At 43.5% G+C, this 14,444-nt stretch overlaps 1 protein-coding gene across 3 annotated transcripts in view; it reads left to right on the plus strand.

Moving 5' to 3' along the window:
- The first annotated feature begins 1,373 nt into the window (after window positions 1-1,373).
- Window positions 1,374-14,444, plus strand: part of WDR59 (WD repeat domain 59) — a 78,385-nt gene continuing 65,314 nt past the window's right edge. Inside the window, exons 1-2 of one of the 3 annotated variants that reach the window (XM_034425539.2) lie at window positions 1,374-1,491; window positions 11,506-11,555. In XM_034425539.2, coding sequence (XP_034281430.1) covers window positions 1,438-1,491; window positions 11,506-11,555 — 104 coding nt within the window. In that variant the 5' untranslated portion in view covers window positions 1,374-1,437. The remainder of the gene's footprint in view (window positions 1,492-11,505; window positions 11,556-14,444) is intronic. The other 2 variants (XM_087877107.1, XM_034425541.2) reach the window with 2 other exon arrangements.

Genomic DNA, 14,444 nt, shown 5'->3' on the forward strand with positions numbered 1-14,444 from the left:
AAGAACCTGATTTTATTTAGGAGTAGGCCCAGGGATATTTGTTTGGAATAAAGCTCCTGGAGACATGTCATTTACAACACCCTTCATCTTTTGTGTGATTAACTTGGGTGATGTAATTGAGGTGGCAGTTGTGAACTTTCAGCCAAAGTTATACTGTGCTATCTAATCAGGAATGGAAAGAGATTCATATCTCACATAGGTAAAGATTGACTAAAATCCTTATTCTAAACTTGAATAGAGGGTTGACAGATCCCTTCCCAGTCTTTGTATGAGTAGAGATATGCATCATTAGGAAACATGTCCAGAAGAATTGTGCAAAAACACAGCAGTGGCGTGGATAAGTTCCTTCCAGAGATGGAAACAACACAGTTGGTATAGCTTAATTCAGATCCACTTCTGAAACTCAAAGGTGATCCAGGTGACTCACTGCCTCCAATGTCTATTTTGGATTGATTGATTGATTTGGAGTCTGTCTACATAGAAATAATAAGAGTTGGAAAGGATCCTGGATGTCTTCTAGTCCAACCAGTGGTGGGATTCAGCCAGTTCGCACCACTTTAGGAGAACCGGTTGTTATTTTTTTGAGCAGTTTGGCAAACTGGTTGTTGAAAGAAATCATTAGGGCACAGAACCGGTTGTTAAATTACTTGAATCCCACCACTGAGTCCAACCCCCTGCTCAAGGAGGAAACCCCATTTCAGATAAATGGCTGTCCTGTCTCTATAATGTAAATACGTATTAGTAAATATGCATATACTAAATAGTGATATAGATTAACGAAAACAGCCACTTTGCAGTCCTCTAATCTAATCCTTTGAACAGGTATATACAAAAGTATGAAGGCTATCGCTTAACGCATTATAAGCCGTCCTGAGTCTCCGGAGAAGGGCGGCATATAAATCGAACTAATAAATAAATAAATGAATGAATGAATGAATGAATGAATGAATGAATGAATGAATAAATAAATAAATCTCCCCCTCCTTCAACATTATGTTCACACAAAGTTGCATAACTCAGGCAAGAATACAGTGTGTGCACTCATAAGCACGGTAAGCTTTGTTTCAATTTACAAGAGAGGGATTTGTGTGTGTGTGTATGTGTGTGTGACTTAGCCTGTTGTGCAAACCCAATGACAAAGGTATGCAAGGAAAGAAAGAAAAAGAAGAAGAGGGTGGGGGGGGGGCAACTGGGAGGCACGCTGCCTTAAGAGAGATCAAAACAAACCGACGTCGCACCACGACTCCCAGGGTTCCTAGCCAGGCGAGGGGCGAGTCTGGGAGTTGAAGTCCAACCCTGATGGAAGAAACGGAGGTCGGCCTCTTACGTAGCTCCGGCTCCTTTAAGCGTCGAGAACTACGTCTCCCGGCAGGCCCTGCGCTCCGAGCGCGACGACTTCCTGCCCGCCGTCGCGCCGCCGCCTCCAGGGCAGCCAAGATGGCGGCGCGCTGGAGTAGCGAGAATGTGGTGGTGGAATTCAGGGACTCTCAGGTATCCGGGGCCGTTTTTGGGGCCGCGCGGTCGCCGTTCCCCGGGCGGGCGGGCGGGCTGCCTACCTGCCTTGCCGGCAGAGTTCTCTCTCTCTCTCCCTCTCCCGCCCCCTCCCGTTCCTTGACACTCGGGGTGGTGGGAGGCATCCCTGCCGCGCCTCCCTCTTGGGAGATGCGGGGAGCCGCTGAGGGGATGGGAAGGCTGCCTGGCGTCGCACGAAGGGCCGCTGCCCCGCGCCGACTGGCCTGGATCTCGCCCCGGCAGTCTTCGGGAGCGCTGGACTACAGCCCCCATCATCCCCAGCAGCAGGAGGGGAGGAGCAATAGCACTTAGACGTATATACCGCTTCACATTAGCCCTCTCTAAGCGGTTGACAGAATCAGCCTCTCGCCCCCAACAATCTGGGTCCTCATTTTACCCACCTCGGGAGGATGGAAGGCTGAGTCAACCTCTTGAGCCAGTGAGAATTGAACTGGCAAGGAAGGGAGGGAGGGGAGGGGAGGAAGGAAGGAAGGAATAGCACTTAGACTTATATACCACTTCACAGTGCTTTTACAGCCCTTTCTAAACGGTTTACAGAGTCAGCCTCTTGCTCCCAACAATCTGGGTCCTCATTTTACCCACCTCGGAAGGATGGAAGGATGAGTCAACAACCGCTTGAGCCATTGAGAATCGAACTCTTGGCAGTGGGCAGAGTTAGCCTGCAATATTGCATTCTAACAGGAAGGAAGGGAGGAAGGAAGGACACGTAGACTTACATACTGCTTCATGTGGGAAAGAATATCAATATCGATATCACTTAGATTTAAATACTGTTTTATGAGGGAAAGAATAGCAATAGCAGTAGCACTTAGACTTATATATCGCTTCATGTGAGAAAGAATAGCAGTAGTAATAGCACTTAAATACCGCTTTAAGAGGGAAAGAATAGCAATAGCACTTAGACTTATATACCGCTTTATGAGGGAAAAAATAGCAATAGAAATAGTACTTAGACTTATATACTGCTTCAGATGGGAAAGAATGTGGGAAAGGATAACAATAGCACTTAAACTTATATACTGCTTTACAGTGCTTTGCAACCCTCTCTAAGTGGTTGACAGATTCAGCCTATTGCCCCCCAAAATCTGGGTCCTCATTTTACCCATCTCAGAAGGATGGAAGGCTGAGTCTACCTCTTGAGCCATTGAGAATCGAACTCTTGGCAGTGGGCAGAGTTAGCCTGCAATACTGTATTCTAACAGGAAGGAAGGAAGGAAGGAAGGAAGGAAGGAAGGAAGGAAGGACACTTAGACTTATATACTGCTTTACAGTGCTTTTACAGCCTTCTCTAAGCGGTTTACAGAGTCAGCCTATTTGCCCCCAACAATCTGGGTCCTCATTTTACCCACTTCAGAAGGAGGGAAGACTGAAGGAGGGAGGGAGGGAGGAAGCGCGATAGCAATACCATTTAGACTTATCTACCGCTTCACAGTGCTTTATAGCTCTCTCTAAGCGGTTTACAAAGTCAGCCTCTTGCCCCCAACAATCTGGGTCCTCAGTTTACTTGGAAGGGTGGAAGGCTGAGGAAGGGAGGATGGAGGAAGGAAGGAAAGGAGGGCAATAGCACTTAGATTTATATACCACTTCACAGTACTTTACAGCCCTCTCAAAGAGATTTACAGCCTTATTGTCCCCAACAATCTGGGTCCTTATTTTACCCACCTCGGAAGGATGGAAGGCTGAGCCAACCAGCTGTTATGACTGATTTTTCTCTTGACTGAGGCAATCATAATAGTTTTACTAATGCAACCTCCCATTCCAGCGACCTCTGAGAGGCTTACAAAATATACTCATTAAAACAATAGTAACAATACATTAAATATAATGCGGCTGACCTCTCTGTTAGACTGGGTGGCATGGAAAATATAAAATGAATTTAAACAAATGAAAACAAAAATAAAATGGGCCTGGCCACTGCTTCCAATCTTTTTTCTTCTCCTTCACCACCGTCTCTCTTCCTGGCATTATTATCAAAATTACTTATGTTCTGAGCTTTATTATAAAGAACCTTCCCCCACCTTCCCAAGGAGCTTGGGAAGCAAGCAGTGTAAACAATTGTAAGCAAAGGTTACTTAAAAACAGCCAGACAAACCTGGGATATTTGCTCTAGTCTGGAGCATATCCTGTGAGTAATGGAGCCTCTGTGAGGAACATGGGTGGTTTTAAAAACTGGATAAATAACTTTTGAAATGGCTGTTTTGGGTTTAGGCTGTAGAGGATCTGGTTCAGTGGTGGGTTCCTCCCAGTTCGGCCCGGTTCTGCCGAGCCGGTAGCGGTGACAATATGATGTCACCGAACTGGTTCTGCCAACCCCCACCCCCGCGTTATTCTTACCTTTTATTTGGCCCCCACCCCCAATCTATTGCTGCCTCCTGAGTCCCAGCTGATGGCTAGAGGGATAAAAACTGTTTAAACTCTTGCCTGGGGCTTCAAAGGGCCGCCCTACAGCTGATCAGTGTTAAAAGCAAACAAATGAGTAGACCGGTGCCTGCAAAAATAAATGGGTAGACCAGCGCCTGCAAAAATACATGAGTAGATCAGTGCCTGCAAAAATAAATGGGTAGATCGCTACAGCTCTGCAAGCAGTTAAAAGCCTGGTAGACCAGGACCTCTGCTAAATCCTAAATAATTGTCACATGACCATCAATCCACACCCACAAAATAAGCCACACCCACAGAACCGGTACTAAAAAATGTAGAACCCTCCTCTGATCTGGTTGGGGGCAGCTGCTGTTGTGACACTTGTGTAAAACAACAAAATATTTGTGTATGGATGGGTGGGTTAACAACATTATTGAAGACCAGGAAAAGGACTAGAGGTAGTCCTCGACTTACAACCATCTCGAAGTTACAACAGCACTGAAAAAAAGAGTCTTACGGCCATTTTTCACCTATTGCAGCACCTCCATGATCAAAATTTGGACGTTTGGCAACTGGCATGTATTTATGACGGTTGCAGTGTCCCAGAGTCATTTGATCACCTTTTGCGACCTTCTGACAAGCAAAGTCAATGGGGAAGCCAGATTCGCTTAACAGCTGTTTTACTAACTTTACAACTGCCGTGATTCATGTAACAACTGTGGCAAGAAAGCTCCTAAAATGGGGTAAAACTCACTTAACTGTCATGCTTCACAACAGAAATGTTGTGGTTGTAAGTCAAGGACTACCTGTAATTGTGTTAAACCAGTGTTTCTCAACCTTCGTAGCTTGAAGATGGGTGGACTTCAACTCCCAGAATCGCCCAGCCAGCACTGCTGGCTGGGGGATTCTGGGATTCTGGGAAGTCCACCCATCTTCAAGCTTCCAAGGTTGAGAAACACTGTGTTAAAAACACTTTAAGAACAGTGCTCCAGAGGCTTCTGCAATGACCTGGGGGAGTTAAATTGGGGCAGATTTCTGCTGAGATGATCATTTGCTTTCCCCCCTTTTAGCTACAGCTAAAAGTTTAACAACTGACCCATGTTAAAAAGCTGCCTTGCTGTTCTGTTATAAATTGGACATTTTGAATTTTGGCAAGATTGCTACAGCAGACATTTTATAAGTCCGATCTGGGTTAATTGGATTGTTAGTTGATTGATTCCAACAGGTACATAACAAATGTTATTAAGGGTTTTTCTATTATTATTTTAAAACAAAACATAAAACATAAATCCATCAACCATTACAATTGCAAACAGTGTGTTGGTCGGTTACAAGTCTTTTGTGCTTCCTCACCATATTCCTAACTTATTCCTAACATATTCCTAACATATTCCTAATTTAACTAAATTATCCAATTTCTCATATTATCATAAACAATACTATAAGATATGGGATTTATTTTACCAATGGCTAGATAATAAAACATGGAAATGAATGTTATAATATTTCAAAATAATTTTTACAAAACGAGAAAGCCATAGATGGATAACTAATGAGGATAATATCACAAAGATATTTTTTAGACTGATAACATGAGTTATTAAGGTATTTTTATTGTTCTTTATATTCCTTCTCCTGTACTGTACATTTTTTCCTACCCAATTATGCTAATTATTAGCACCCAATTATGCTAATGTTACAATATCTTATGAACTGCGGTCTTGTCTACAAAACAAATTTGTGCTATGAGGTATTCAGAAGTTTCTGACAGCTAGAATAAGGTTAATAGTTAAAATAATCCATACTAATGCACACAGATTTCTAGATGTATAATATCTTCATAAACACGCCTATAAATCAGTCATCAAAGAAGATATTTATTGGCTGGATTTTGCACATTGCACTTTGGCTCTTTGTGTTTCACATGAACCAACTATTCTAGTTAATAAAATCATATTTATGGTTTAATGCAGTGAAGAAACTTAGCTAATTCTGGTTTAGTGAACAAATTGTCATATAGTGTGATATGTGAACATACATGGGCTGAACTCACAGTTATGCTAAGCTGTGTGTTCTATTATTTACAAGCTTCCACAGGGAAACAAATAAAAATATGATTTAGCATGGTATGTGAATTAGGTTTCTATATTATTTCTTTGAGAATATACTGAGGAGCCTGGATAGCTCAGCAGACTAATGCATTGTAATTAACATCCAGCTGTCTGCAATTACTGTAAGTTTGAATCTTACCATGCTCAAGGTTGACTCAGCCTTCCATCCTTTCTAAGGTAAGTAAACTGAGGACCCAGTTTGTGGGGGCAATAAGCTGACGTTGTATAAATATACAAAAGTATAAAGGCTGTTGCTTAACTCATTGTAAGCCACCCTGAGTCTCCGGAGAAGGGCGGCATATAAATCAAATTAAAACTCTCTTTAAGGATCTTTGAATGCTGGGTGCCAGTGTCATCAAATGGTAATTGCCATCACTCCTGCCTCTTGTTTCCTTCAAAAGACCATGGTGGCAAGGGGAAGTTGAGAAGTAAATATTCTAAAAGGGAAAATTTCATCACTGTTGAAACTTTGCTCATACCAACCAGAAATTCATAAGAAAGAATAACACTATCATTATTCTGGACAGATGGAATCTGTACATTGTTACAACTGGATGTATTCAGTTTGATAAATCCTTTATTTTCCAGTCTTTTTGCTGATAACAATGACATAAGATACTCAAGAGGGTTACAAGACTTAGTAGTTGTGTGTGCAAACTATACTAAGCCTGGTTAATTTTACATGCAGTCTACCTGTTCATTTATGGTTTATGGATATCAAGAAAATGGGTGTGTTTAATAACCAATTTAACCGTATGTAAATCTAGCTATTATTTCATCAATTCCCATGGCAGTGCCCTTGGAAGAAATACCAGCTCTGATCTTACGCTTAGCAATCAGATGTTGTTTTGTTGTTAGGAAAAGAGGTCTTTATTCTTCCCCTTTTGAATAAGGGAGGAAAAATCATATTTTGATAGCTTTTTAAAGAGACCTATAAGAGCCAATGCTTCTTAAATACTGTATATTATAAAACTATGAGAAATTAAGATTTTCTAAATACAATGGGAAGTAATACGTAGTACTATTTTTTAGCCAATTTGCATGAATGTAGTTTATTTATATATATTGTATAACACACATACATACATACGTACGTACCCTGGCTAGGTGGCTCAGTGGCTAAGACACTGAGCTTGTCGATCAGAAAGGTCGGCAATTTGAATCCCTAGTATAGGTCTCCTGCGTGAGCAGGGGGTTGGACTAGATGACCTCCAAGGTCCCTTCCAACTCTTACTGTTACATGCAAACATCATACATGCATACATACATACGCTACATACATACACACACACACACACACAATTCATGCAAATTGGCTATAAAGTACTACTGTGTATTACTATGCCACCCATCTCACCAAGGCGTCTCTAGGTGGTTTACAGTCATTCCATAAAAATACCATATAAAACATTAAAACAATAAACAAAGACCATGAATTTAAAATTTAGTTAAAATTCAGTTGCCCAAGATGGAGAGGAAGGAAGCAAAATGCATAAGTGGAGTAGGTGGGGAACTAACTAATCCATTAACCATCTCTGGGATTTCACTTCCCTATTGTGGCCCTGGGCTAGTTGGCAGAGCCAAGTCTTCAAGGATGTGGCTCTGACCTGGGGGGGGAGGGGGACAGGATGCTCCAGAGGGCCCACACCATGCCAGAATAGGCTCTCCTGGACCCCCGCCAGCTGGAATTTCTTGATTGACAGGGTCCACTGCATGTCTCTTCTACCAGCACAGGTGGGACAGGCTAATCCCATCAAGTTGAGATGGTTCCTAAGATTCGTGCACATAAGTAAGAGTCCCCTTTTAAAATAATGTTTACTAGTGTATTTTTGTTTACGGCTTTTTGTACAGACCCTCACCCAGGAACCTTGTTGGAAATATATCATTACCAACACAGATATTCCTTATTTGAGAATATTACGCTTGTATTTGTTGTTGTTAGTTGCGAAGTCGCAACCCCGTGGACAACGTTCCTCCAGGCCTTCCTGTCCTCTACCATCCTCTGGAGTCCATTTAAGCTCAGGCCGACTGCTTCAGTGACTCCATCCAGCCACCTCGTTCTCTGTCGTCCCCTTCTTCTTTTGCCCTCAATTGTTCACGATTGTATAAATGGATTCATTTCCCAAACTGGGAGCATCTAAAAAAGACAGAATCTCCTCCCAAATGTATTATAAAGTTCAGCATTGAGATAAACCTGTGGGAAAATAGGATGTGTGACAAGTAAATTCTCAAATAAAGGGGTGGGGGTGTTGCCTGCCCATTGATTGCTCTCTTGCAAATTGATCATTATGGTGAAAAATGCAAGAATGCCAATCTTTTTAATTGCCTGGCTGCTGTCTGATAATGAAGACAAGAGAGAGAATTCTTGTTCCCATTCCCATAGGGCTGTGGAGAGAAGGAGGTGCCTGCCTGCCTGAGACATACACTGTATAGAAATGTAAGGGAATGTGCTCTGTATGGTTTCTATATATTTTGCAAAATGGAGAACTGAAAAAGAACAACTTTTCAATATGCCAGTATTTATTTTTACTTCTGTAGCAGCTGTATAAGGGTGATGAGAATGATTTCCTTGGTTCTATAAAATAAACATTTTAAAACTGATTGTATTTGTCAGATCCAGAATGGGGGTGATGATGATGCATCCATCCTTCTGCTCCTTCATCTTTCGGCAGATTTTGATAATGTTGACCATTCTATCTTTCTGGACCTCCAGCGGGGATTAAAAGCGGGGGATGCTATTGAAGGAGTTAGCCTCTTTCTTTAGGGGTTGTTGATGCGGGAGGGGGAGAGATTGTGCCTCAAGGTGATGTGGCACTAAAGAGCCAGGGTGGGATGGAGTACCTAGAACAGTGATGGCTAACCTTTCTGCCATCACGTGCCCAAAGTGGGGGGAGCAGGGGGGGGTCGGGTGCATGCATGCCCGCACCCATTATTCTATGCGCCCTACCCCCACGCATGTGTGTGTGACACACACACACACACACACACCCGTGCTTCCCCTGCTTTTGCCATGCGATGACACGGTGGGCCCGGTAGGCTCATTTTTCGCCCTCCCTAGGCTCCAGAGCCTTTCTAGGAGCCTGGGAAGGGTGAAAACTTCCTTCCCTACCCCTTCAGAGGCCCTCCAGAGGCCGGAAACGGACTGTTTGCCGACTTCCAGTGGGCCCAGAATGCCCGAAAATCAGCTGACCGGCGTGCGCATGTGCACCAGAGCTGGGCTTGCGTGCCCACCGATATGGGTCTGCGTGCCACCTGTGGCACACGTGCCAGAGGTTCGCCATCACGGACCTAGAACCATGTTCATCCTTCTGGCATCTGGTTTTGTACAGGTACAGGCAGGATTATTCCTGTACAGGTAGAACTCGACTTACAATCATTCCTTTAGTCACCGTTCAAAGTTACAGCGGCACAGAAAAAAAGTGACTTATGACCTATTTTCACACTTGTGGCCGTTGCAGCATCCCCATGGTCACATGATCAAATTTTGGGCCCTTGGCGTGTATTAATGACAGTTGTACTATCCTGGGGTCACATGATTCCCCCTTTTGCAACTTTCCAACAAGCAAAGTCATTGGGGAAGCTGGATTCACCTAATGACTGTGTGATTCATTTAACAACAGCAGTGATTGGCTTAATTGTGGCAAGATCGTGAAAAGAGGTGCAACTCACTTAACCCCTGCCTTGCTTAGCAGTGGAAATCCCTTGTGGTCGTAAAGTCAAGGATTACCTGTAAAATGGCTTTAAGCTGCTGGGAGGCTCGCTGCATCCAAGACGAGGGGCAGTGATTCAGAACAAACACGGGTCACAGACACACCTAGGCCTGTTTCCCAAAAGCTCAGGCCTGCCCAGACTGACTGGCTTCTTGAAGCAGGGAACGTGTGAAAGTGGCTCTTGTGGGGAGATTTGGAGGAAAACCTGAACCTGTTCCTGGAGCTCCCGAAACCATATTTTATCTTGTAGCACACTTGAAGCACCCTAACAGGAACCAGCTCTCCCTCACCCATTTAAATTCATTTAGGGGAGGCTTGAGGTGGAGCCCCCTGCAGAGCCTGGCAAGTTTAGCACCGGCTTTTGATTGCTCAAGTCAATAATACTCTGCTTGCCAGACTGGCGTGTGACAGGGAGAGCCAGATGTTGCTGAAAGCAACGGTTTGGCTTGAGAATGTGCAGGTGTTGCAATATGGATTGTGGAGAATCAGCATCATAGAGCCGTGGTAGTGCAGTGGTTAGAGTGCGGTACTGCAGGCTCCTTCTGCTGACTGCCATTTGGCGGTTCGATTCTCACCGGCTCAAGGTTGGCTCAGCCTCCCATCCTTCCGAGGTGGGTAAAATAAGGACTCAGATTGTTGGGGGCAAGAGGCTGACTCTGTAAACTGCTTAGAGAAGGCTGGAAAGCATTATGGAGCGGTATATAAGTCTAAGTGCCATTGCTATAGTCCTTTGAGCCCACAATTTCGGTTGCTAAGTGAAACATTTGTTAAGTGAATTTTGCCTTATTTTACGACCTTTCTTGCCACAGTTGTTAAGTGAGTCCCTACAGTTGTTAAGTGAATCTGACTTCCTCATTGACTTTGCTTAACAGGAGGCTGCAAAAGATGATTGATCACATGACCCCAGGCGTCTGAATTTTGAACAAGTGACCCTGGGGATGCTGCAAAGGTCATAAGTGTGAAAAATGGTCACAAGTCACTTTTTTCAGTGCCGTTGTAACTTGGAATGGTCACTGAACAAACTGTTGTAAATCGAGGATCACTTGCGTTCAATAGTGAAGGCTTAAACAGAACTGGAGATGGAAACCAAAGATTATTAAGAGAGGAGGAGCTGCTGCCCCTCAAGAATTAAAATTTGAAGTGAGGTGTGCATAGATTTCAGACTCCTTGAATGTGAAAATTACTTTGCGTTTGAAATAGGCTGTTTTGAAGCGTTTCGAACACGAGTTGTGAAGGAGAAAAGGCCGTCTCAAAAAAAGGTGCTTCGTGAAACTATGAAGATTTCCGGTCGCTATTCGGAGGGCTTCAGTTAGAACACTTTGAGGAAGTAATTTTAATTCTGCATGACTCAGAAGCAGATGATTTATATATTGGCAGCCATGGGTTTCTGTTCTCTATTTTGTGCTCCAAAACAGCTTGCAGTAGACTTCTATTTATATTTAGCGAAAGGCAATTTCTGTTGATATCACTGAGACCTTTTCCCAAGGAGATGGGGGGAGAAAAATTAGCGCCCCAATCATCCTTTTAGCAAGTCTGTTGTTGTTGGATTGACTTTAATGGTTTAGCCTCATATCCTCCCATCAAATAGGCTGATTTAATAGCGTGTGGCCTCTGATTATCAGATGTATTATTTACAGTTGGAAGGAAGGCAGTGTCAACCCTTTTTCTGTATTGTTGTCAATAACACTACACATCCATATAGCCAGTTGAGTGCTACCCGTGGGCATTTTTGCTACTTTTAATGTATTATTGATAAGCTGGGGAAATTCATTTCTCTCTTATTTTCACAGGCAACAGCAATGTCCGTAGACTGTCTTGGGCAGCATGCGGTGCTTTCTGGGTGAGTGCTAAAACATTCCGGGTGAAATTGCAGTTACTGTTGGCAACACCTGGACTGGTACCTGATGATAGGTACAGAGGGAAGAAGTAAACCTTGTCTTCACATTTCCCAGAACTTTGTCTTCTCAGTGAAGTGGAGGGAAAGGAGATTGAAACACAAGCAGTAGTTGACGAAGAGTGATCCAAAATCAGACTCCATGACCCTAATACAGGGGTCCCAACCCTTGGGCCACAGCCCACTTCCAGGCCTTGAGCCATTTGGAACTGGGCCATGGAAGTGGCGGGCGAGCGTGCGCACATTCACATCCACACTTGTGCGAGCAGCAGGCAAGCACACTGTTCTGACCCAGCTCCCCCCAAAACAACAAACCCTCTGTAATTAAATCAATGATTCCTTTATTAGGAGCGCCAGCAGCCCTGGCAAAAAATCTCTCTCACACAGCAGGCTAACAAGTCTGTCCGGCAGGGAGATAAATAGTTGTCTGCAGGGTGGATTTGATTTAAATCGAGTTGATTTAAATCATGATTTAAATCATGATTTAAATCACTAGAAAGAAGGCTTGATTTAAATCAACTCGATTTAAATCATAATTTTTAAAGAGCCACTGTCATCTCTGCTACTCCTTTGACCCACTGTTGACTCACTGATAGTCCCAGTGTTGCAGAATATACAGCCTCACGCTACATAACTAAGCTCCATTTCATGCTGAATAAACTGAATTATTTATGTATCTTAAATAGAAAACTATCTTACGATAGATTTTTACTCCAAAAGTTTTTTATTAAAATAAATTCGATAAAAATAAAAAAATCCAATTTAAATAAAAAAAATCCAATTTAAATTTAAAAAATCTGATTTTTTTTATTTTTTTTAGAAAAAATCATTGATTTTTATCCACCCTGGTTGTCTGCCATATCTATTCATCTCTGCCCTCTGCCTTTTAGCCCCAGAGCCAGGGTGGGGCTTCGTTAGCAGTGATGGCTCTTCTGTCCCAAGGACCGGCCCATAGATTTCCATTGCTCTCCTCTCATCTGCCTTCTGCGCATCCACGTGTCAGCACTGGACCAAGCTGTTCCTCCTCTTCCTCATCAGCCACCTCCAGACCTGGGGGCTGTTGACTCTCCATCTGAAGGCTGACGGACGGCCCAGGCTCCGCTTCTGTCTCTCTCTCTCTTTCTCTGTGCCAGCTCCATTCCCTCTTCCCCCTCGGAGCTCTCAGATTGCCTTGATGCTGACCCTGTCTCCCATGCCTCCTCCTCTTCCTCCTCTGATTCAGCTGCTTGAGGGCTTGGTTGGCCAACAGGTCACAACACGTGTGCTCCATTTGCACAAGTAGCATGTGCGTGTGCCTGCTGCTCACGCAAATGGAGTTGCATGCACGGTCTTGCCCACCACTCACACAGAATCATCCTCTTCCACACACACTCCAGCCAGTCCACAAAGGGAACACTGGGGAACTCTGCCCCAATAGATCAGTGATCTCTTTGCAGGAAAAACCAGAAGGAATCTGGTAGCAGTTTTTCAGACTGACTCATTTAATAAAATAGCTCATAAAGGTTTACGCCTTTGAATGAAATGTGTGAATTTAACTTTGGTATGAAAGTCAAAAGTTGCTATCATGCTCCTGATTTTTGACTCCCATAGACTAACCTGTTTCTCCTCCTTCAATTTCTAGCAGGAAATATTGCTAGAAATATTTGGCACTAAATATTCCTCATTGTCTGCTCATGCTCTGCCTCTGAAGATTTAGCCTTCATGCCAAGTAGGACAAATCTTCCTTGAATTTATGTGACATTTCCTCTACAAATCTTCTGAAGCCATCTCCGTCATTTCTTTATGGGACTTTTGTTTTGTTTTGGGTGAAGAAACACCTGCCCTTCTTTACATGAAACCTGCGCCATCTTCCCATTGAAGATTCCTCAGTTCCTCTCCTTTTGAACAAGCGTGTGAGAGTAGAGTTGCCAATAAACCACAGGCAACCCCTCTTTTTTGTACCCCACAAATTTTGCCACTGACATTTTCCAGCAAAGCCCCCTTTTAACTCCTCCACAGAAGCTTAATAACCTTTTTTTTTTCAGTTAAGACCACCACAAGCTCCCCCCCAATAAGATAGGTTGAGAATTTTTCATCATACCCTGGTTACATCGGTGTATTGCATCGGCACATCACTATACTCCTTGATCTCTTGTCAAATCATTATTAAAAGTCGAAGTGTGGTTCCCGACTGGATAAAAGTTGCTTCCCCCCCCCCAACTCCACGCCCAGGCAATGATGGAGCAAAGATAGAATTCAGACGTACCATTTAGATCCAACATTGAATGGTACTCTGTGAAGGGATAAGATAAGATTTTTTTTCCTAGCTTCTAGCCGAAACCTCTTCTTTTTTGATAAAGGTTGCCTTTGCTCATCGGCTACAGTAATTGTCTACGCTTTGTCCTTCTCATTCTAGGCCTGCTGGCTTTTTAATAGCACTATTAGTGCCCTGCAGGAGATGGCTTGTTATCAGCATGTAAGAGGAAACCGGGTTATTATCAGCCCGCCTAACAAGACCTGCTTTAGATCGCCCACTGAACTTGGGTCTTCCTTCCAGAGTCCTAGCTCTGTGCTGGGTGGCAGCTGTGATTTCACAGATGTGCAAAAAAAAGTTGAAGAAAGTAGCACTGCAGGTAGTCCTCGACTCACAACAGTTCATTTAGTGACCATTCAAAGTTACAACGTCACTGGAAAAAGTGACTTATGACCATCGTAGCGTCTCCAAGGTCACGTGCTCAAAATTCAGACGCTTGGCAACTGGTTCATAGTTATGACAGTTGCAGCATCCTGAGGTCACATGATCCCCTTTTGCGACCTTCTGACAAGCAAAGTCAATGGGGAAGCCAGATTCATTCA

This window comes from Pantherophis guttatus, chromosome 11 (genome assembly GCF_059756535.1).
Source record: "Pantherophis guttatus breed Tessera chromosome 11, ASM5975653v1, whole genome shotgun sequence".
Lineage (NCBI taxonomy): Eukaryota > Metazoa > Chordata > Lepidosauria > Squamata > Colubridae > Pantherophis > Pantherophis guttatus.